The following is a 22,823-nucleotide window of genomic DNA, read 5'->3' on the forward strand; positions in this document are numbered from 1 at the left end:
TGATTTTTTTTATGTACAAAGCGTGAAAAAATATCCAATATTGCACATGATTTCACTACTAGTTTTGCGAGTTTAGAGATATATGCCATATTTATGCAACAACAGGAGGTGTTCCGAGTAGTTGGATAACAGTTCGTCCCAAAGTGCGGCCCTAACAAGGGTGCGTTTCTCGGCTTCCCAAAGTACACTGTACGAACTGTAAAGGGTCGAAATGAGAGAAATTGCAAGAGTGTAAGAAGAAGAACGAAGCTTTTTGAGCCAAATTTTGACATTTTTGTCTTCAAAATACATTCTGAGCATTTTGGATTTTCCCGTAAATTTAGTAATTTCGTAAATTCTCCCTGTGCTTTTATTTTGGGCCGCTACGGTTTTGTGATATTCACTTTTTTTTGCTTGGAAGAGTTTCGGGCTTTACAGAAATCTGTGGTGCGAACAATGACCTTTATTTACTTATTAAATTTCACAATGAAATCCACCTGTCCTTCTTTCCGCTGTTTTATGTATCCGGCCTTTTTGCGAAGCGAATTTATGAGCGAAGCAGTTTTGCTATATTGTGCACGTACCTTTAACTTCTATCCCAAGCGAAAATTTGCTATAAAATTTGCTATATAAATCACATCTTCAAACCGATGATTTTATCAAAATGACCTTGAATGGTTTGGCTTGAAGCCACGAAAACTTTCTCGGTTTGGTAGCTAGGACTGCGAAAAATGCCGTTTTAAAATGGTGTACCCTAGCAGTGAACAGCAACAAAATTACCGGAAGCCGAAACACGGACTTAGAATCTGAAATTGATCAAATTGCCGTGGCGGGCGGCACGCATCTAAGCAATCTAAGCAGTGGTTCTTCGGTTCTTAATGTTTATTTTGCTGTTAAATGGAAAAAAAATAGTTTGAACGGTGACAGAAAGGATCTTCATCATCCCTTGACTTTTAACAGCAAGTATCAAGTATCAAATAAGGTCAATCAATGAGAGGTTTTTGCAAGTCGCGCGGGCGGGAGGAGTGCTCTTTTAGTGAACGAAACTTACCTTGCAAAACCAAGTGGATATTCTATGATAAAGAAGTAAAGTCGGAGGTAATCAAATTTGTCGAATTTGTCAAGAAATAAATCAAAACTGCTGAAGAACGAAGAACCAACAAGCCATCTTTGTACATTTTTGTTTTTGTTTTATTTTAATGTTTTGTGATGATTTCTACAGACGATCGTGATTCGAATAAAAATGTTCGATCGTTCGATTTTATTAAGGCACCGTTTACACTAGAATAACTACAATCATGGTCGTAATATTTGAGAAAAAAGGGAAATCCACCGGGGTGTTTTGAAACCACAATCGATTTGTAAGTGCTCTAAAGTAGGTTTGAAGGGTAGAGTTTCAACTCTGAGTTTTAACACTAGACTTAAGACTTAGGATCTCAGGATCCAAAAGTTCAAAAATAGTCCAATAAGGCTCAGAATATAGCCTGGAAGTCTGCCAACCACTCCCAAATTGAAATATTCGATTAAGTTAAAGAGATAGCCCAAAATCGACTTTCTCGCCAGAAATTTAAATCTTGAAAAACGTTAAAATAACCGGAATTCTCATTCTATTTCGACCATGATTGTAGAAGGAAAACAAAAGAGCGATGCGCAGGGCAGTGGCGGGTGTTGTGCCGCCGTGGATTATGTAATGTGTTTGGGGCATTAAGGCTCTTACGACCCTGTCTCTATAGCGGCTTTATCAGAGGGAGGGATTTTTAGAGAGTCTCTTATTTTGCTAGCAACTTGCGAATTGAGGTGGAGTCTGGATCGCTTCGCAACCCTTATACAATACGGCTAGTTTGTAATTAGAGCAGAGAACGGGGGGTCATGTAGCCCGGGGTCCACTTAGAGCTTTTTTATGGACTTTTTGGCGCTGATAAGTGGCCCGGTAGTATATGGTAATATGCTTTTGCCTAGGCGGACTGTAAAACAGTCCGCCAGATTTTAGTTGTTTTTGGAAGGTAAAAACAGTATGAAGCAATATTTTTATTTGAGAATAAGGGATTGCAAATCTGTTAATCGTGTTTGTTTCTCATTTTTGATTATATCCTTCAACTCCAAGTAGTTTTATTGTTATTTAGATTTTTAATTTTTTTTTTCAAAATGGCGACCTCGCCAAATGCTCCTAGTCTACTTGACTGGACTCAGCGTCATAAAAAATTATCAAAAAGCAAAGTTCAGCCAGAAGTAGACTCTAGTCTAGGGGTCATGTAAAAATTCAAAACAAAAAAGGGGGAGTATTTTTCTTTACTTGGCTCTCTCCCCGAGTTGATTTTAACAGGATAACAGAACAAAATGGCGGACCGACTAAGGGATGAACTCAATGATTCTAAAGAAGAGGAAGAAGAAAACTTTTGGTAAGACTTTCTTTGGCTTTATATTTTTTGAATAATCTTACTCTTAATAATTCAACTCTTCAGCTAAAATTTTTGACTACCATCCCTTTCTGACACCCTTTTTTAGAGCCGGCAATTATAGCTAGGAGGGTTAGAATCGCTGCAGACAAAATGTCAATTGAATATAAAACCTTACCAAGTGCCCTGTATAGACCTTTTTTCAAAGAGGACGTCCTGTTGAATAATTATGTAGTCCAGCCATAAAAACAATGATAGAGCCATGCATAATTACTGTATCATGCATATTGTAATAATTATGCATGGTTTTATCATTGTTTTTCTGCACGACCCTCGACATGAACCGAGAATTCTCGGGCCTCTTCGGGCCATGTTCGGGCCGGGAGTCCCTATCAATTCTTTTGGCCCGAACATGACCCGAGTCATTCGGGCCATGTTCGGGCCATGTTAAATGTTAAATTGATTCAGCATGTCTCCAGTCAAACAAAATAGTACAAAATAAGATTTGTCTGTTTTGTTTATATCGCTCAAAAAAACTTTACGAGCTTCCCATGGACACGCTTCAGTTTAAAACCAGGACCAGTTTACTAGCAAATATTTCCACCCTAAGTATATTTATAACTATGTTTTCATACCAAATAAGACATTTAATATTTATATGAATTTACAACATTCATATATTTAATATAATACACCGTTTAGGAGTGTCGACTGCGCACGCGTCAATCCAATTTTCCATTGTTTTGATTTTAGCGATCACGGAAAATTCACTCTCCTCCGTAAAAAAACGGTAGGTAAACATCTGGTTCTCATAAGGAAACATAGCAGAAAAACGGTAGGTAAAGAACTCCTTTTAATCATAACTTCTTTTCCTCTTGATGAATTTTTGTGAAATTTTCAGGAGAGACTTATAAAATTATCATTGATATCATGTTCAAATATCTAAATCATTCTCTTTAAAGGAGAGACAAAAATTCACAATGTTTACATTCCTCTAACCTTTCACAGTACTAAAGTGCGCATTTTTACCTACCATTTTTACCGGGCCTCTGCAATGGAGTACCGTGAAATGGCGAGACTCCTAAACGGTGTATTAAGAGAAACCAAGTTTTTCTCAAAGAAAATGTTAAAAAAATTCAGTCTGAAATTTATACACGCCTGTTTAAATCATGTTTTCAAAAATACACCTTTCCCGTAATTCGTAAAACTAATGCGCGCGCATTATTTTGATGCTCTCCACCGTTTGGTCTCTGGAGGTAAACAAATCCGTTTTTGCCTGCGTCCCCTTAGGGAAAGTTGGTTTTTTTGAGCTTTTCTTAAGTTCTGTTGAACAAAATCCCCTCAAATTTTAGTATGTTCAATCTATTCATGATATCATACCACCCTGAAAATATTTTGCCAAAAGAAGGTCGCTGTCAAAAGTTAGAGGCTCAAATCCCACTTTCCCTAACCCCTCGCAGGCAAACACGCGTTTTTTACCTCCCAAACAATTTTATACACAACGGTGGAGCGCACATTTTCCCGGGCCATTTCTGAGAAATTTGAATTACGGGAAAGGTGTATTGGCCCGAGTGTGGCCCGTGCGTGGCCCGCGTGTGGCCCAAATTCTCGGGCCATACTCGGGCTTTACGCGAATTCCAATAAAAGTTTTGGCCCGAGAATTCTCGGGCCATGTCGAGGGTCGTTTTTCTGCTGGACTACATAATTATTTAACAGGGTGGCCTCTTTGAAAAAAGGTCTATCACTGTAGGTCCACATCCTCCAGTCAGGAAAATCCCTCAATTGTGGTATACTGCAATTGCGGTAGTTTTCATTCGTCGTGATCAGGCCACACGGCCGTTAGAGTATGTCGCGCGGCCAGTACGGCACGCCACATAGCCAGTATGGCACATCACAGTTTCAAAATAAATGTTAAAATCGGCAGGGTCGTTGGTTAGCATACAACAAAAGCTTATAGAGTCAAGTCACCAGTGCACAAACGGCCCCAGTGCACGAACAAGCGTCTTTGAACTTGAAAAAAACAACCAAAAACAAACTTATATACAACTTCCTTTGTGCAGCAGAATCCTGAAACTATCCCTTGCAATCACTCCAAAAATTAAAATAAACGGAGCACTAGAACAATACCAAACCGATTTTGAACGAGGCCAAGTAAAAAATCACGAAATTCGGGATTTTTGTAAACATGGCCGATTGCGAGAGAAAATGTTTTTTATAAGAAAATTTGCGCAAGAAGAGTTCTGAAAATGACTTTCCTTTTTTAAAAACCTGTTATCTTCCATCACACAAAATTTCATTGAAACATGTTAGCTCATTAATTCAAAATCAATAGAAACATATCACCAGTAGTTGATATAAAAAAGGTTCCAGTCCGCGAACGATCCGAACACCATATTCAAAATGAAGACATTGCAATGTCAAAACATTCGAAAGCGCTGGCGATCTCAATTAAAAAAGAAGGCACTACATTGCTGCGCTTTTCAATGAGCACAAAACTTGAAAAAGAAAACAAAAAAATGGACGACAAGAAAATATTTACAAAAATAAACAGGTTAGTAAAACGCTAAAGTTCTTATAAAAAAGATATTTTTTGGTGAAAAAGCGCGTGGTTTTGAAAAGTTCAAATACCCCTGTATCATCTCGGAAGAGAGTTAAAGTGTTACCTGCGAGCAGAGCTCTAATTTGTTCTTTCAAAAGATCGTTCGCGCACTGGTTCCTCGTTCGCGGACTTGGTCCAAATAGCGCTCGCTTTAACGACTTATTATTCCAAGAAGAAGCCTTCAAATAAAGTGAAAACAAACTGAAAGAAGGACTTCAAGCTTGTTTACGAGATGGTCAAAAAGGATTTATGTAAAAACAAAAAGTAAGTGAGAAAAGAGAAAAATAAGTTTGCCGTTCGTGCACTGGGCACCCCCCTCTAACCAGTCAGGGAAATCCCTCAATTGCGGTATACTGCAATTGAAGTAGTTTTCATTCCTGGTTAGCCTACAAAGGCTTATAATGGCTACATATAGTGCTGGTCGACAAAGATTAACAAACATCGACTGTAAAAAATTGTACGAGAAGAAAGCCTTTCTTTATTAAAAGAATCTGATCTACGAAAAAAATATTTTGTCTGTGCGTTAAAAAGATATGATCAATTATGTACAAAAGTTGCCTGTTTTCTCAATTAATCTTGAATTCTGTTTCTTGAATATACTGCAATTGCGGTATATGAAAAATGTAAAAGTGACATTTATACCGCAATTGCAGTAAAAAATTACTACCGCAATGAGGGATTTCCCTGACTGATAACGGCTACATATAGTGATGGTCGACAAAGAAAAACAAACATCCAGTTAGGGAAACCATCCAGGATCCTGCCATTCTATAAGCCAGCAAAAACTAAATGACACTTATAAACTTAAGTTTCTTACTATTTTCCATCGAAAACATCCAAAAACATTGCTACTTCCCGAAGCCGGGGACCAAAACAAATTATCTTCCAAAATTAGGGCGCCCTTTTGGGTCTATTGTTAAGGCCATCTAAAATGATGGAAAGAGTTGCGGGAAGACAAAGACGTCCGCTACTTCGAGGGCAGTAACGCCAAAACGCCCAATATGATCTTCCAACAGAAGGCGAGTAAGTTGCCGCGCTGGTTACGTCATGCACTCCACTGCAGCGCACAACGAAGCGTGTTTCAACGAATATCATTAATTAGAATAGAATATCTTATGTGCTTACCTTCAGTAAACTTTGAGTGCTTCATTGAAAATGAAGAAGGTAAGAAGATAAAAAATACGCTGGATAATTTTCATTGTAACAGTTTGGTCGAAATAATCGCTGAAAGTTTGAAAAAGTTTTTCCGATGCAAAAAAAAATTTCAGCCAATTAAAAGCACAGTGTGCTTATACTTACTATGTTTGCTACATTGTCTAGGCTAAAGAAAGTGCGCAAAGACACTAACATTTTTAATGAGTGATGTTATGATTTTTTTGATTGCAGCCGCGTACAGGAACTCGCCAAATGTTCCTAACTGACATCGACTGTAAAAAATTGCAGTATAAATGTCACTTTTACATTTTTCATATACCTCAATTTGCAGTATATGCAAGAAACAGAGTTCAAGATTCAAGGAGAAAACAGGCAATTTTTGTACATAATTAATCATAACATAGTTTGGACTTAAACTGGTATATCAAGATTACAGAATTTCGAGTACGGGCCGATTTTACTTTTGTTTTGAGTGGTTTCGTTTTCGATTTCAAGCCAACATCTTAGCAACAGGGTGCTCGCCCATAGTTACAGGGGTTTGTGCAAAAAACTAAACATAGAAAATTTTCCAAATCCCCCATTTCGATTAAAGCAATGAGTTTCACTTTTTTGCACCTATTGCAAATGAAAATATTTAAGATTTTAAATAAATTTTAAATAATTTAAAGGGTGGGGCTGCAAGGCACTGAGAGGCCACGGGTGCCAAAAAGAAGGGCCGTTTGAAATGTGGCAACCTCATTGGTTAAAATTTGATAAACAGCTGCGAAGGAGCGCTGGGAAGCAATCAGTAGAAGAGACCACTTTCTTTTTTGTTGCAGATTTTGATATAAGCTTCTCTCAGGGATTGCTTGTCAATCTACATGTACACATGTGTTGTGTCAACTTATCAGCATTGTATTGTTGTAGAGGAAAAGATAAAAGAGGTAAGACTAGCCTACTTTCTAATCCTGATATAGGAGTTAAATTTTAGACTGCCTCCCCTTTTTTAAAGGGGGATGACACCTTCTGAAAAAATGAAGAAGGGGAGCGTGATAGGAAATTTTCATGAAAAAGGGGGATGTCCAAAATTCTTGTGGAATTTTTAAAGGTTGGGCAGTATAGACCAAAACTCCTACCATCAACTGCTCTAACTTGGGACTATCTGACAAAACATGGGACGGCAATTCCGCCACCATTTCACCAAACCTCTAAACTCATTTGATTTGATTTAATGAACGACATATTACAAAATACACAATTTCTCTTTCGCACTGAGTAGGCTTTTAAATCGAAGTATGAAAATAATCTGTAGTGGAACACACACAAGTGTCTGTGAACGATGAAGAACAAGTTAGAGGCAAAACGTTGGAGCAATTGACGTCACTTGCGCGGCAAGTTACACACTGGCTATTTGTTAATCCTATCGAGCGGTAGGCGGTTAGGCGTTCTCTAACTCTCCAATCAACGTCCGGTCATTTTGTATGAAAACAAAAAAAGTTAAAAGGGCGTGCTATCAGTGAAAGTTATCGTGACATGTTATGACAGAAAGTATGATTGATAAACTTGTTAGAGTTATCAAAACAAATTTGTTGTCAAAGAGATTTAACAGTAAGTGAAAATACAGGCCAGATGATATCAACAGTCCTATGTTATGACCAATCGTCCCAAGTTAGAGCAGTTATTACGGTATATCAAAATTTTGGGATTTGGAGTGTGGGCCAATTTTACTTTCGTTTTCAGTGGTTTCGATTTCAAGCCAACATCTTAGCAACATGGTGCTCGCCTGTGTTTTCCCATAGTTACAGGGGTTTTTGCAAAAAACCAAACATAGAAAGTTTTCCAATCCCCCTATTTCAATTGAACCAATAAAAAATGAAACTTTTCCATGTTTCACTTTTTTGCACCAGATTTAAAAATTCTTCTTTTATTCAATGATTTTTTACGGCACTTTGTTGACAATCTAACTCTCGCATCAAATTCCCGTTTTCTTCAGAAAATTGAAGATGAGAAAAAACCCAGAGGTAAGACTAGCCTAGTTTTTAATCCTGATATAGGAGTTTAAGCTTAGACTGTTGGATGATGCCAAGAAGGGGGTATCATTTAAGAAGGGGGAGTTAGACCCCTTTCCACACTATCAGAACAAAAGAACACCAGCTTGGTAGATTCTACCCCCTGGGGCTAGTAGTTAAATATCATACACTGAATCCCCCAGTTATTCAAAATTTGCCTAACAAAAAGATTTTTTATTCAAGTTCTTTTTGCAATCACTTTTTTTCATGCAAAGTATCTTCTCTCAAAAAAATGGTAAAAATAAATTCCCATTGGGAAATGGGCCAAAGCTGACAGTCCTTTCAAATTCTCAAATTCCTAATTTCAAACTGAAACCTTTGTAACCCATTTACCAGGGTTTTGACAACAAGAAGCATTGAATTTATTTTTCTTTATTGAACAAGAAATTGTACCCTTTAAAGCTTTCAAGGACTACCTTTTGATCAACAGAAAATCTGATCGGGCTGGTCGGAATTGAAAAAACTAGTGGTTTTAAGTTTTGTTTAAAGTGATCAACTATATGTGGATCCTCAAGATGGAAAAAAACGTTTCATTACTTTTTGTTTTTGTTGCCAATCTGTCAAGCTCATTTCAAAATCTAGATGGGTCTCTGTATACTGAAGATTCTTTTTTTTAAGTTGCCTAGAAACCTAAAGTTCTTTTCAATATGATAATCAGATATTTTGGTATCTACTAGGAGGGGGTGGAGGATTCTAGGGGGGGGTGGTGTCAAGATTTTTTCCCACCCTCAGAGGGGGGTCTCAAAAAATTTCATGTAACCCATTTACCAGGGTTTGTCCAATTTTCATTCATTAATATAGATTTCAAATGTACACTCTTTTTTTATAAGCGTACTTAGGCTCAAATTCGGTAAAAAATTAACAAAATGACCATACTGAAATGCAAAATGATTTGTGCAGCCTTTTTAAAACGCTGACCTTTTTAGGGTTATTTTAACCCTATTCGTACTATAAAAATAACCCCCCGCTCTTTCTGTTCGGAAGTCAAACTATTGGTAATAGCTCCTGAAATAATAGAGCTTTGGCCGTGAAATTTTCTGTAAATTCCTAACTTTTATTTTGCTTCAAAATAAAAAAAAATTTGACACCTAAATATTTTCACACCTTGAGCATGATGACATTTCTGACAGTAAGGTGTCACAAAAATTGACACTTTTCCAATACAAATTTATTTTAATGTCAAATATATCGTTTAAACCGTAATTTATTGAATATTTAGGATAAAATAAGCATTTTAAACTCAGGCAACTATTTTCTAAAGCCTTTGTTAGAATACAATAGCTTTTTATAAGAACAATGGAAAATTTCGGTTTTTGCTCACTTTGGGCATGATGAGTGACGTCATCAAAAAATTTTTTTGTCAAAAGTTACCTTACGTGACAAGGATCTTGTGTGCCAAATTTCATCCAAAAAGACACACTAGATCAAAAGTTAAGTGGTGGTACAGGAAAAGCCCCCCCCCCCTAGTTCTGAACCGCCCCTAAAAGCCTAGTTTGAATAGGGTTAAAGCTGTTTGAGCTTTCTTAGACCAAAGATTTTTGCCTGGGGCGGCAAATTACAAAGAAAACTTACATTCTTTGAGCTGAATTGAAAATTCTAAATCTTCATGAACCCAATGAAAATCAACAAACCGAAGTCTAAGCATATAAATAAGCATAAATCAAGGGTGAAAATGAGATTTTGCTTAGCATATTCAGCCTCGAACTGATTTTCCTGTATGCTTATAAAAAAAAAGAGTGTACCAGCTGCTATTATTGCAGCTTCAAATCATCCATTTTGAGAAAACATTTTAAGTGGCCTATATTAGGAAGGGAGGGATGTCAAAATATATTGACCAGTTAGGGAGGGGCATGAAATGTTCTTGTTTTTGTCTGTTTTAGAAGTTTTGATTTGTGAGTTTATAGCTCTAAAAAAGGAAAGAGGATATTACCAAAAGTTTTCTGTAGTGTTTTTGTAAAATTTTTCACGATGAAAATATATGAATAAATGGTACAAAAGCAGTGAATGATATATTTTAGAGCTTATTATTTTTTACTTTCTCTTTTTATCATCTACTTTTCAATTTGGTGATACAATCAACATTTTATAATTTGAATTTGTCATTTAGGAAGCAAATTTTACGAGAAGTATCAGCAAAATCATCTAGAAGATTTCCTTCTTGCAAAAGAATCTTGGTGTTAGGTTTGTATTTATATTCATTTAAACTCTTAATATGTCAACGGTTGGTTATTGGTTTTGTTAACAAAGGCATTCAAAATTTCCTCCCCGTAATGTCTTCGAATACCAAGGACAGAGTTTTAAGAAAACAAGTCAAGAAAACAAAAAGCATATGGAAAAAATATTTTTAGATACTGTCTTAAATGCCTTAACCTTAAAAGACGATCACCTAAATTCTTTATCTGGGCTATTTTAACCTTTTAATCAAAACTTCAAACTTTGTAGGGAACGATGGAACAGGTAAAACAAGTCTGGTCATGAAATTGAGGAGGTCTGGGGACGATTTATTGCGTGGTTCAGGATTGGAATATACCTACCTTGATGTGGATGACGAAGAACGAGATGGTATACTTCTACATAGTTCGGAAGGGGGTCACTACCCCCCCTTCCCTAGAGCTACCCCCCTACCCTAGGTTCTTCCCCCTTTTAAAATTTGATGCTACCCCCCTCAAAATTTTAAAATCCTACAAAAGAAAATAGAACACACTGCATTGCGAAAAAAATAGAATCATTTTGAATCGAATGTTTCAAACATACTAAACAATTAATAAAGAAGACGTTGCATTGTAAATTAAAAATAAAACTTCTAATTTGGGAAAACACAAAAAAAAACATACCACTGACATCTTACCCCCCCCCTTTCTAGATGAACCCCCCCCCCCTTTCTAAAAACTTCCCCCTTTCTAGAAAAAATTCTCTTACCCCCCCCCCCTTTCTGAGATTTTCTGAACATCGCTACCCCCCCCCCTTTATAAAGGGGGGGTGCGAACTATGTTCTATTCTATGAATTTTGATTTTGTTCTGTTCTCTTATAAGAACCAGTGAAATTAGGCTTTGACCTGGCCGTTCTCAATTTTTGTGGTTTTTCAGGCTTTACTAAATGACCATAAATTTTTCTTAGGTTAAAAGCTTACTTTTAAAAAAAGTCTTTAAATACCAATTTTTTTGACTTTTTTTTTGCGTTTTATTCTTATGAAATATTGTTCTTTTAAATAAAAAAGCGTGTATTTGTAGTTGTCTATTTCAATTAAAAGTTTGTAGGTTGAAATCAAATTTCACTACAAGATTGTAAGCGATATCACTGCCTTTCTTTTACACCAACGATGCAGAAACACGGACAACTCACTCTCTTCATACTTAATTTTTTTCAGAACACACCAGGCTCAGTGTTTGGATACAATCAGGAGAAGCACACATCAAGGACCTCATGAAATATGTCATCACCAAGGAATCTATACACCATTCTCTCATCTTATTATGCATTGATATCTCGAAACCATGGAACATGCTTGACCAACTGGAAAACCATGTCAATATTTTACGTCAGCACTTACACACTTTAAATATTTCGGCAAAAATTTTAAACGAACTCGAAAAACAAGGTATGGTTCGATTTCAATATAAAAAAATTTATCATCAAAATGAAAAATATGAGCAATCTGATTGGCTAAAAGCGCGTACATAAAATGCTGTATTTCATATTGTACCTTACATATACAAGACTGCGTTCAAAAAAGGGGTCTGGTAAGCGGGAGATCATTATTTTGTACAATTTTATGATAAGAAAGGTTTCCTCTTCGCTTCCAATACACAACAACTTATCAAAAGAGTTCATGAAAAGAATCTTTTGATCTTTTTAATGACCATTCAATTCTTTTGTCGAATGTTTTGATGTTGATTTCATCTAAATAAAAGTAAAAGAAAAAATATTGGAAGGGAAAAACAAAACAAAGAAAAAGAGACACAAATGGAGAGAGAAAAGTTCTTGATATTTGTCAAGTTGATGATAAACCAGTTTTTACTCGTACAATATACAGTATGTGGCCCCCAAAACCTCGATCAAATTATTTAAAATTTCTCTCAAATCTAGAGGAAAAGAGGTTTTACAAAAAATTTTGCTGCATGAAAAACTTTAACATCTCTACTTTATTTCCCGGAAGTTCTTTTTCAAAATTTTGAATTTCAGCAATATTTTTCAATCGCTTCAAGATAGATAAGCTTTTTCTAATGGCCCCCAAAACGTTGCGTTACAGTATACCCCTGGTTGTTAAAACGTAGGTTTGGGGCCCCAAAAACGTAGGTGTAGTTAAAATCAAATTATTAAGCCAATGGTAATTAATATAATAGGGGGAGAAGCTATGAACATATTTGTATTTTCCCTTAAATTTAAGACCCGATGGATGTAAAATTTATGATTTCTATAAAATACTTCAAGATTTTCGATGATGCAAAGTCAAAACCGAAAAATTGGAAATTTTCAAAATTACAATTTTGATTTAACAACGTCTTAATCAAGTTTCTGAAAACCAATCTCTTTTGAAAATAGTCCCATTCATGTATGGAATATGCAGTGAGAATTTTAGAAAAACAGCTTAACTGAAACTGAAAATATCAAGCTATTTTTCTCCTATATTTTGCAAAAAAATGACAGAATTTGTCGTTTTTGCTGATTCAGCGAAAAATTTTATATACACGTTTTTTTTTTTATAAGAACAAACTATATAAGAACATAAGGCTTCGAGGCCCATAAATTTAAGAACATTCTAAGAACATTCTAAGGCTTTGGAGACTTAAAAACATGCATTTTCTTAAGAAATTACATCAAAATGCTCAAAAAATGCTGAAAATAAGAACATTTTAAGAACGTTTTTAGGCTTCAAATCCAAAAAACTAAGAACATCCGAAGGCTTAAAAAATTTTTGACGTTCTTATAAAAAAAAAAACGTGTATAATGTTAATTTTTTGTAATAAATTTTAAGTCAAGCTGGTAGGAATGGAATGTCGAGATCTTTTGCTGTTTCTCATATTTAGAATTTTCGGTTTTATCAATGCTGATTATAGGGCCTGTTAATATCGCTACGCGGAAACTGTGGAATGTGGAAACCAAAGTAAAAGATCAATTATGTTTACAGAAGATTTTTCTTCCTTTAATTTTGAAAAGTAAATAAAAACCTCGATTGATCACGAAATATAAAGGCCTATCTTGACGGGAGTTTCTAAACATCGACCAGAAATGGCGACCACGACCAGCGACCACGACCGGCGACCAGATAAATTTGGGTTATCGAATTTTTCCTCTTTCTGCACCGTAGAGTCTCTCTTATGATCATTTATTTATCGAATTGAAGAGTAAAGCTCACCCCTGTCTCACCTACAGTGATTATAAAGTCACGTGCAAAACGTGTAGAGCCGCCATTTCAACGCTCTTGGAGCTTGAATAGAGGGTCAATTTCTATCCTTTTATATTTTCGGCATCAAATTAATTAGTAGTAAAATTTGTGCTGGAATTTATTTAGGAAGCTTTATATTTGATCATCAGATCATTATTTTGTCAAAATAAGTCATTTTGACAATGTAAGGACAATAGAATAATTGATGAGATTGTTATCTCTAAAACTGGTCTTCCCAGCTTTTTCCTACTGACTATATATATATTCAAACTAAAGGCATCTCATTTCGGTACAATTAAAATATTTGGTGTAATAAAGTTTACAGGCATCACACTTAATTGCCCTGTCAATATTTTTGTCAAAAAGTGTCACTTTGTCTAGAAAATGACTGGTAACGTCAAAAGGGGCAGGTGTGAAAAGAGCTCACACCATACGCGTTTAAAAAGACAGAGAGAAAAAGAAAGAAAAAGTATCAGACGATCGTGTTCAATTAACGCATCAATAGCTCTATTTATTTAATTTGATCACCCAATGAATATTTTACGCTATATATTTTACCCATCTCTAAAGTCACAGATGTATCTTGATTTTCTGAAAGGCATTAGGTGTAGAAAGTTTCCTAGACCCCATTTCCATGACTTATTTTCAATATCCAAGGAGCTAGAGTGAGTTACATGCAATTTTTATCTTATTTTGGTGTTGAAATATCTCCTTCAGACACAAATATGTTATTTTGAATTTGTCTCGAACCATCAAAAGCATGCTCATTTTTAAGTATAGCCATGATTCTTTCAAAATAAACAAAAATCGTCTAATTCTGATAAATCTACAGGTCAGGATCCTCATTTTAATGACGACCTACGTTTTGGGGGCCGTCTCCGTTTTGGGGGCCATATACTGTAGGATATATTTTTCTCGTTCAGAGTTTTCTATTTTTTCCTCACTTAAAAGCTCGGAAAATATGACGAAAAATCTAAGCTCGAAAAATATATATCCCATATTTTACTCTGTACCGTGTGATAACTATTGCTTAAATCTCCTGATCTACAGCTTTCAGAATAATTCACTAAAGCTTTAGTATATCACCAATAATCCATAGTGAATCGAGCTTTTTTGATTTGTAAGATAAAGTGGGTCATGTAACTGTGCGAGTGCTCGCGATTAAAAAAAAAGGATTGCTTGCGCAAATCGAATGTTTTCTTAGCGGAAGTTTCGCAATTTTAATTAAAATATTAGTTAATAATAAATTTACTTACTTAATTTAGTTACTCTCTTTTTAGAGGGTGTAAAATATTAGTTGAGCTAGCAACAAAGACTCGATTCTCAACTGTATGAAAACTTCTACCGTTTCAGTTCTTCGAGATTTTCACATGTACAAATACAATGACGAGGAAAACAAACGATTGAGTTCCAACATGGAGCAAGATGAACAAGAGATGAACCAACTAGCAGAAAATATGATCGTGGATAATATTGGTCTCCCTATCGTCGTTGCTGTCACTAAGGTTCCTTTTTACTACGTCTGCTTTTATGTGCTAAGCTGTTTCTTTAAAGAACTCATTCATGCATGATATAGTTTTTATGCTCATGTGCCATATCTAAATGCAGGAAAGATACAAATCTTAATTTTGAATACCTTAAAATTGGAGAAAATACAATAAGCCTAAATGTTACTTTGGGATTCAGATAAGATTTTATAGAATTGGAAAGAAAGTGGAATCAATTGCTTTTAAATATGACCCGCATGTACAGTTGGTATCATTTAACAAGTGTTCATAAATACCACTATCTCACAGCCTCCTATAGAATTTGTTTTTGAAATCCCAGTGAGAATGAAATATTGTTTCAAAGCTCAAAAAACCTAAGTTGGGATACTTTTAGAGTTTCCATTCAATTTCAAATGGAGATTAAATCAAAGTCAATTATCCAGTTGGGCTGGATTTGTAGGGTACTTTACCACCGGGGGATGAAATTTTGGCCAAATTTTCCAGTGGGCCAAGGGTCATCATGTAGGGGTGTTTATAAGGCATATGTAGTAATATTGTAAGTTATTTTATGATTTGTTGAATGAATAACTTGATTTATTTTTTACCTACAGACGGACAACATGTCTTCCCTCGAACAAGAACACGACTACCGTGAAGAACATTTCGATTTCATCCAAAAAAATCTACGAAAATTCTGCCTCAAATGTATGTCGAACTTTCTGTTTTTTTTTCTTATACTCCTTCATATTATGCCATTCACGTTGAAACTTGATACCTTTGAACCCATCCACCCAGTTAAATTCAAGATTGAAAAGCTTTATCCAGGCTTGATTCACTGTAGTACATTAGTGTCTTATAATCCTCTTATAATTTCTTTCAGGCGGGGCATCATTAATATATACTTCGACCAAAGAGAATTGCAACACATCCGTTTTATATAAATATCTACTACATCGATTATACAACTTCCCCTTAAAAGATCCAGCACAAATCGTAGAGAAAGATGCCATTTATATGTAAGAAAAGTTACCTCTGTGTGTAGTCTCAAAATCAACCCTGACTTCTTTCTGCTTATGTTGTTAGCTGTCAGACTCTGGAGTGATTCGTCATACAGTAAAAACAATATTTTGTCTATTTTTTGATGGATTTCATATTTAATGTTTCTATATTTTTTGTCTTTTAGTCCTGCAGGATGGGACAATCAGAGCAAAATCAACATTCTAGACGAGCACATCAAAACTTTCGACGCAAACGAAACATTCAAAGATAGAATCGTCAAACCCGTCACACGAAAGGTATTATGTTTAAACTTTTCTTTCGTCGTTTTTATTCCCGAATTAAGGGCTCTGACCATAGTGAATTTTTCATAATTGCCGTGTTTAAAATGTGTTTTCTGACTGATGTAACCAACAAAACTATGGCATGTTATACATTTTCTGTTAGACAAACTATTCCTGAATCTGAAAATTCAAAAATTGCATTAAAAAAATTTGATGAAGAAGAAAATGAAGACTTTTGTGAGGAAGAGTATTTCAACTTTGAAGAGCTTAGTTCCGGCGAAGAATAAACATTTTGAAAAAATTTTCGCAGTAGATGGTGTATCTTTTACCGAACAATTAAAATTGTTGCGGAAAATTTTTGTAAATGCTTTTTTGTCTCGAAATCTTCAAAATAGTGGTTTTCCATCAATTTTTTATCTGGATTTTGCTTAAAAAAACAGTCATAACTTTTGACACATCTTTTTAGAAAAATTTTCCGCATAATTTAAAATAGTTCAATTCTTTGCAGACAGTGTAAAGAAATTTTGAAACAAAAAAGTTAATTACCCATTAAAACTAAGCATTTTTTGTAAAAGAGGGTGATGCAACATATTATTAACATCTTTTTAAAGTTCATAACGTCATTTTTGCAATTAAATTCTTAATTACTCTTAAGGGATTCGATTAAAAAGCAATTTATAAAGGCAATTCTTTGTTAAAAGTGTTAAGGAACCTGAAATATAACTTTTATGTTCAAATACCAAAATCAATTTTTGGACTATGGTCAGAGCCCTTAAGCTAGGGCTGGTGACTTTGGTGTGTATCATTGTGAAGAAATCCAAAAGAGCCTCTTTGCCGATGTCCCGCATCGCATTGTCATATTCATCTATCAACGACGTATATGGTTCAAATTTACGGCGTCAAGTTTCTCAGGATCGAATGACGTACAACGTCTGTATCTGATAGCACGTCAAGTAATAACTTTCGACGTCAACCAACCTTGGTTGTTTACTCGAACCCAATCCCTTTTCATGTTGTATTCGGCGTAGGAAATCAAAAGAAAAATGACATCCAAATACACAAGAAATAAATATTTTTTTTCTTTTTCACAGTACGTCAACCAAGAAAAAGAAGTCGTTGCAGAGGACGAACAGAAATTCTTGGAAGCGCAAATGGTAATTATAAAAATTTTATTTTTGTTTATCAAATCATATTGTTTCTAAAAGCTCGGTTATCTCATTTCCATACCTCTGATCATTTGCAGTAGAATATTTAAGAGCGGTTTATACAAAATTTTCAACTATAAACCATATAGGAACGTCATAAAATTATGAGTTGTTTTAATTTATTCTCAGGCGATCCTAAGCAAAGAACCAGCACCTTCTTCATCCGCTCAAAGAGGTCCCCCATCGCAGGTAAGTTGAAATTTGATTTTTGGACCTACCCCGGTGGAGGTCCTATAAATTAACCTGTGTTTGCTCGTTCGTTCGTTCCTTCGTCCGTTCCTTCGTTCGTCCGTTCGTCTGTTACCAACTTTTCTCAGGATTGAATCATACCGGGTGTGCCACAAATAAGTTACCCTCTTTGATTTGATATTTTGATATACTTTGATAGAGATTTTTCAAAGATTATTTTGGAATCATTCAGAGGAAAGCCTAACTTAAAATTTAGTGTATTACTTTTTAATTTTATTTCATCGGTTGAAAAGTTATGTTCAAAAACCTGAAATGTCAATTTTAAAATATGTCAAAAAGGCGAAAAACGAGAAGTATTAAATTGATTGCAATGCATAGAGACACAAAACGATATTATGCATCATGAAATCGTCGCATCAAAATAAGAAAGCCTTAAGTCCATTTTTTCAAAAATTGAGTTATGACCATACCGATGCTTTATACCCCATTTTTTATCGAATTTTTGGCTTAAATCCATCAAAAACCAACCTAAAGTGGCCTAATTTTAAGTTTTTTGAAAAATAAGAATTTTTATTTTTGAAATTTTCTCAAGTTAAGAAAGTCTTAAGTCCATTGTCATTTTAGTTGGACTTTAGGACCTTTTAGATTAAGGTTTTAGTTAAAGAGTTCAAAAAAGTTAAGAAAGTTTAAAGCAAGAAAGTCTTAAGTCCATTTTGGAGTTAAGACACTTTTTCACTGGAAATTTTTCAAATTTTCAGTTTTAATCAAGGAAATTTACATAGAAAAAAAGGTTTAAGTCCATTCTCGAAAAACATGCTATGAAGAAGCATTCATATCTCCGCAATGGTATAAGTGACAATGTTGATACTTTAGAACTTGAAAGATCTTTCTTCATTTATATTCATATCAAAAAAGCAGCTAGCTAGCCCAACATGGTCAAAAATGGCAGCCATTTCAAACCTTTAAACTTGATTTTCTCAAAACTACAAAAATGGACTTAAGGCTTTCTTATTTTGATGCGACGAAATGTATTTCCATTATGTAAAAAGCACTTATTTACAAAGTTAAGCATCCCTGTAAATACAGGGTCAATCAAAATAAGCTGCAACAGTTCAAACAAGGCATTTTTCTCAAAACTTTCACCTTCTACACCTTTCCCAACGATACACACAGAAAACTATCGGAAACTCTTGGCAAGGAATTCATGCTCTTGAAAAGTTGTTGAAAATTTTGTGATGGTTGAAGCATTCTGCATCTTGTTTATGCCCAAGGAGAAAACAAAAGTAAAAAAAACAATATAGAGATAAAGAAAACATAAAGAGTGTTACGAGGAGCAAGACTTTGTATTTTAATGTTTTGGTAAAACAAGTCCTTTCTCTCATAAATCGATACCCTTGTTTTTAGCCTTTTTTGACATTTTTTTAAATTGACATTTTAGGTTTTTGAACATAACTTTTGAACCAATGAAGTAAAATTAAAAAGTGATACGCCAAATATTAAGTTAGGCTTTCCTCTGAATGATTCCGAAACAATCTTTGAAAAATCTCTTTTCTACCTGCCTACAATATCAAATCAAAGAGGGTAACTTATTTGTGGCACACCCGGTAGGAATCTTTTGATTTTTGGTACAAAGGTGCAAAATGGTGGTGGCCAAAATGTGACGGAGCCCGATTTTCGAAAAAAAAGTTTTTTGGGCAAATTTTGGCCAAAAAACGGCTAAAAACGGGTTGGATCATTGATTTTTTCAGATTTTTTGCATGAAAGTAGGGTACCATCATAGGTAAAAGCTGGCTCAAACAGACTTTTGCAAAATTTTTGTTGGCGCAAAAAAAACAAGTTTATCTATAAGACTCACTATTAATAAGCATACATCAATGTTCTTAGTCAAAGTACTCAATTTTGTTATGAGATAGATGTTTTTTTTGCTCGTGAGGGCTTACTTTTGAAGAAATGAATATGTGTGTTTAGACATGAAATATTGGTTGCTGGGCGTGTTTTTATAGAAAAACTGGCAAAATTTGATATTTTTTATAGCACATTAACAATTACTTAGGTATTAGCTTTTCTCGAGATTGGCTCTTCATTCTTTATGATTTTTTGCACAAAGATGAATAACTATAAACCCTCGAATGTGACGTAGCCCGATTTTCGAAAAAAAAGTTTTTTGGGAAAGTTTGGGCCAAAAAAACATCTAAAAAAAGGGGTTTTTTGGACTTTGTGAAAAATTGATCATTAATTTTTTCTAATTTTTTGCATGAAAGTAGGTAAAAGATGGCTCAAGCAGATTTTTGTAAAAAAATAATTTTTCAGCTCAAAAAACGCATCTTTATCTATAAAAATCGCCAATTAATAAGCATACATCAATGTTCTTAAAATTACTGATTTTTTGATGAGATATGTTTTTTGCTCACGAAGTCTTGAATATGAAAGAATATTTCAAGAGCATGAAATTTTGGTTCCTAAACGTTTTTTCTATAAGCAACAAACGACTAATTTTAATAGATCGTCACTATTTGTGTTCTGAATGATTGTTTAATGGTCACACTCACGTAGATATCAATTTATATGTGTTAAATGCATAACCAGGTAGGTCCATAAAAGTATCACTTGTCTGATATTATTTGCACTATTGAGTATCTGTTAATCTCTTGAGAAAAACGAAAAATATCAATTATTCCTCGACTTAGTAGAGGAGGTAAATGGCCATCATGAACACTTTTATTTTCTAAGAATTTTTCTCAATTCGGCTTACAGGACGCCAGAGCATCCGCCCGAATGCAGGGCCATTCTCCAGGACAACGAGCGACTGGCCTCCCCCGACCAGCAGCCATGCCCAACATGAAGGGAAAGGTATGTTCTTTTTTGTTATCGGGTGTAAACAGAAAATTGTACAAATTCATTCTTATCTATAGGTACTTACTATCCGATTCTTTTGAAAAGGTCCAAAGTTAAAATTAGAACGCCCTCATCTACCACAGTTCAGGATCAACTAGATCAAAAGAAGACAAATCTCGAAATATTTCAGAACTTATATTTCAGACTTCCCCAAGGCTTCTTTTTCCGTTTCTTTCTTTTTCCAATAGCGAGGTTAAGCAAGTGTTTATTTAGACTGCGCATTTAGACGATGCGATATCGTAGGCCTGTACATAAGATTTCACTTGTATGGTTTGCTTTGGCAAGTTATGTACAAGCCTACGGTATCGCACTTTACGGTCAAAATAAACTGCTTAACCTCGCTAATGGTAGACAGAAGACTCTGATGAAAAAAGCCTAGGTTACATTATTATTCATCTTATCTTGTCTTTCTTTTAGCCGGACCCAACAAAAGGTGGCGCTGCTGGCCAAAACTCATCAGAGACTGTCCTTGCCAACTTCTTCAACAGCTTATTGAATAAAAACTCAACTGGAAAACCAGGTGGTCCGCCCGGCAAAGGTGCCCCTCCAGCGAGCGGTGCAGCAAATCGAAGCGACGTTCAAGCAGAACTAGAGAAGATGTCAAGAAAAACCATCAAAAAAGAAGAAAAATGAAAGGCTCTAGAATTACTAATTTTAATTAATAATTGATTATTTAAATGAATAATAAATTTAATAGCACTTTTTCTCTAAAATAGCCAAGACTTTATTTTCTAAGAAAATATAAGCCAACTTAGTGTTGCTTTGCTGGCTGGTGGTGCGCAGAACTAGATGTATTCTAGGCTAACGAAAGCCCATGGAGTTGTCCCTCGGTATCTGTGCTTTGTCCAGAACATTGCGGACAACTGTTTCAGCCTGGAATGCAAGAGATTTTTAAAAGCTGGTTATTTTTGTTACCATTTATTATAAATAATAGAATTTCCCAAATATTTTGTTTGACTACAATTTTTCATTTCCATTTTAGGTATTTATTAATATTTTCATGTTCTCGTCAGCATGACATCAAAGTAATGAAAATTGAGATTGAGGCTTTTTATAAACTCATTGAAAGTGTTTCTGTTGTATTTTTGTTTTGTCATACTTGAAGTATTTGGGGGAACATTCGTTCATTTTTTTTATTTCACAGAAATCTTTTTTTGAACATCTTCATTTTTATATTATGTAGACAATACTGTTGAAGAACACAAAATGAATGAATTTAATCAAATAACACCCCCCCCCCTTGTAACAGACCAAGCACCGCCCTGCTTCTTATCGGTCGGAAACTCTCCTAAAAATGACCTGACTTTGCATCAGCTTCTTCATCTGACTAAAAGATTCTCACTGAGTTTCTGAGACAGTGGTAGCAATCAGGTTGTGTTCTTCAACAGTAGAAATAGCAATATAAAAACAATATATTGTATCGTAGTATTTTCGTGTACAATAAAAAAATATCTGAAAATAAAGAAAAGTCATTTAGACACGAAATCATGTTCTTTGAAATTATTTTTGATGTATCAAAAAGAAAAAGGAAAAAATGGGTAGATTTTAATAAGCAACAACAGTGTCAACCCCTCTCCAACCCTTTTACCAGGTTCTTTTTATGCTTAACACTCTATTGTTTTAAACAATAGAACCATCGTTTGGGTCAGTACCAAAAACTGAGCCTGTAAATGCTAATAAACGTAATGCTCTAATAGAAAGTTAAATGTTTGTATCTTAGTAAGAGTTTTTTCATTTCAGCTTCACAAATTGTTTTAAAAATGTTGAAATTGGAGTCAAATAAAGGTTAAACACTACTTTATTTCTGGCAGTTAGCTGAACAAGACAGCCTAAGAGCTGACGTTAAAATTTTTGAAATCAAAAATGTAAAACTGTTCAATAGAGATAACAGACGAAAGGAGTCAATTTTATTTTTTGTGAAAGAAAGATTAGGTGGGACCCATCATTCTTAACGACTTTTTTTCATACAGTTTCGTAGAGTTGATTCTCTTTCTGTAAAATGTCATCATTGACATTTTGATTGTCTCTCTTCTATGACGTCATCCCTCTGCTGATAATGACTAGCATCAAAATCGTCAAATTCGTCGAAAAAATAAAAATATGAAAGAATGTGAGTAAAGGACTATCTACACTCTGAGCGAAAGAATATTAAGTATTGTCCCCACTAAGGGTGGTATTCCGTGTAGCTAGGGTTTTACTTTCG

At 34.8% G+C, this 22,823-nt stretch overlaps 1 protein-coding gene across 1 annotated transcript; it reads left to right on the forward strand.

Annotated features, from left to right (window-relative positions):
• Window positions 1-2,258: 2,258 nt before the first annotated feature.
• On the forward strand, window positions 2,259-21,345 carry LOC136814458 (cytoplasmic dynein 1 light intermediate chain 1-like). The gene is made up of 12 exons (XM_067071006.1): window positions 2,259-2,378; window positions 10,285-10,358; window positions 10,620-10,739; window positions 11,546-11,776; window positions 14,918-15,069; window positions 15,663-15,756; window positions 15,932-16,067; window positions 16,235-16,346; window positions 17,423-17,485; window positions 17,666-17,725; window positions 20,480-20,575; window positions 21,038-21,345. The coding sequence occupies exons 1-12, from the start codon at window positions 2,317-2,319 to the stop codon at window positions 21,251-21,253; spliced, it is 1,416 nt and encodes a 471-aa protein (XP_066927107.1). The 5' UTR covers window positions 2,259-2,316; the 3' UTR covers window positions 21,254-21,345.
• Window positions 21,346-22,823: the final 1,478 nt, after the last annotated feature.

The sequence above is a fragment of the Clytia hemisphaerica genome, unplaced genomic scaffold (assembly GCF_902728285.1).
Source record: "Clytia hemisphaerica strain Z4C2 unplaced genomic scaffold, Clytia hemisphaerica genome assembly, whole genome shotgun sequence".
NCBI classification, from domain to species: Eukaryota; Metazoa; Cnidaria; class Hydrozoa; order Leptothecata; family Clytiidae; genus Clytia; species Clytia hemisphaerica.

What these genes read in the sequence shown, in the direction of transcription:
- LOC136814458 (XM_067071006.1), top strand. Translation starts at nt 2,317, where the DNA reads ATGGCGGACCGACTAAGGGATGAACTCAATGATTCTAAAGAAGAGGAA. An exon ending in GAGGAAGAAGAAAACTTTTG is followed by an intron (nt 2,379 to 10,284) that starts GTAAGACTTTCT and finishes TTTGTCATTTAG; the next exon opens with GAAGCAAATTTTACGAGAAG. An exon ending in TCGTCGTTGCTGTCACTAAG is followed by an intron (nt 15,070 to 15,662) that starts GTTCCTTTTTAC and finishes TTTTACCTACAG; the next exon opens with ACGGACAACATGTCTTCCCT.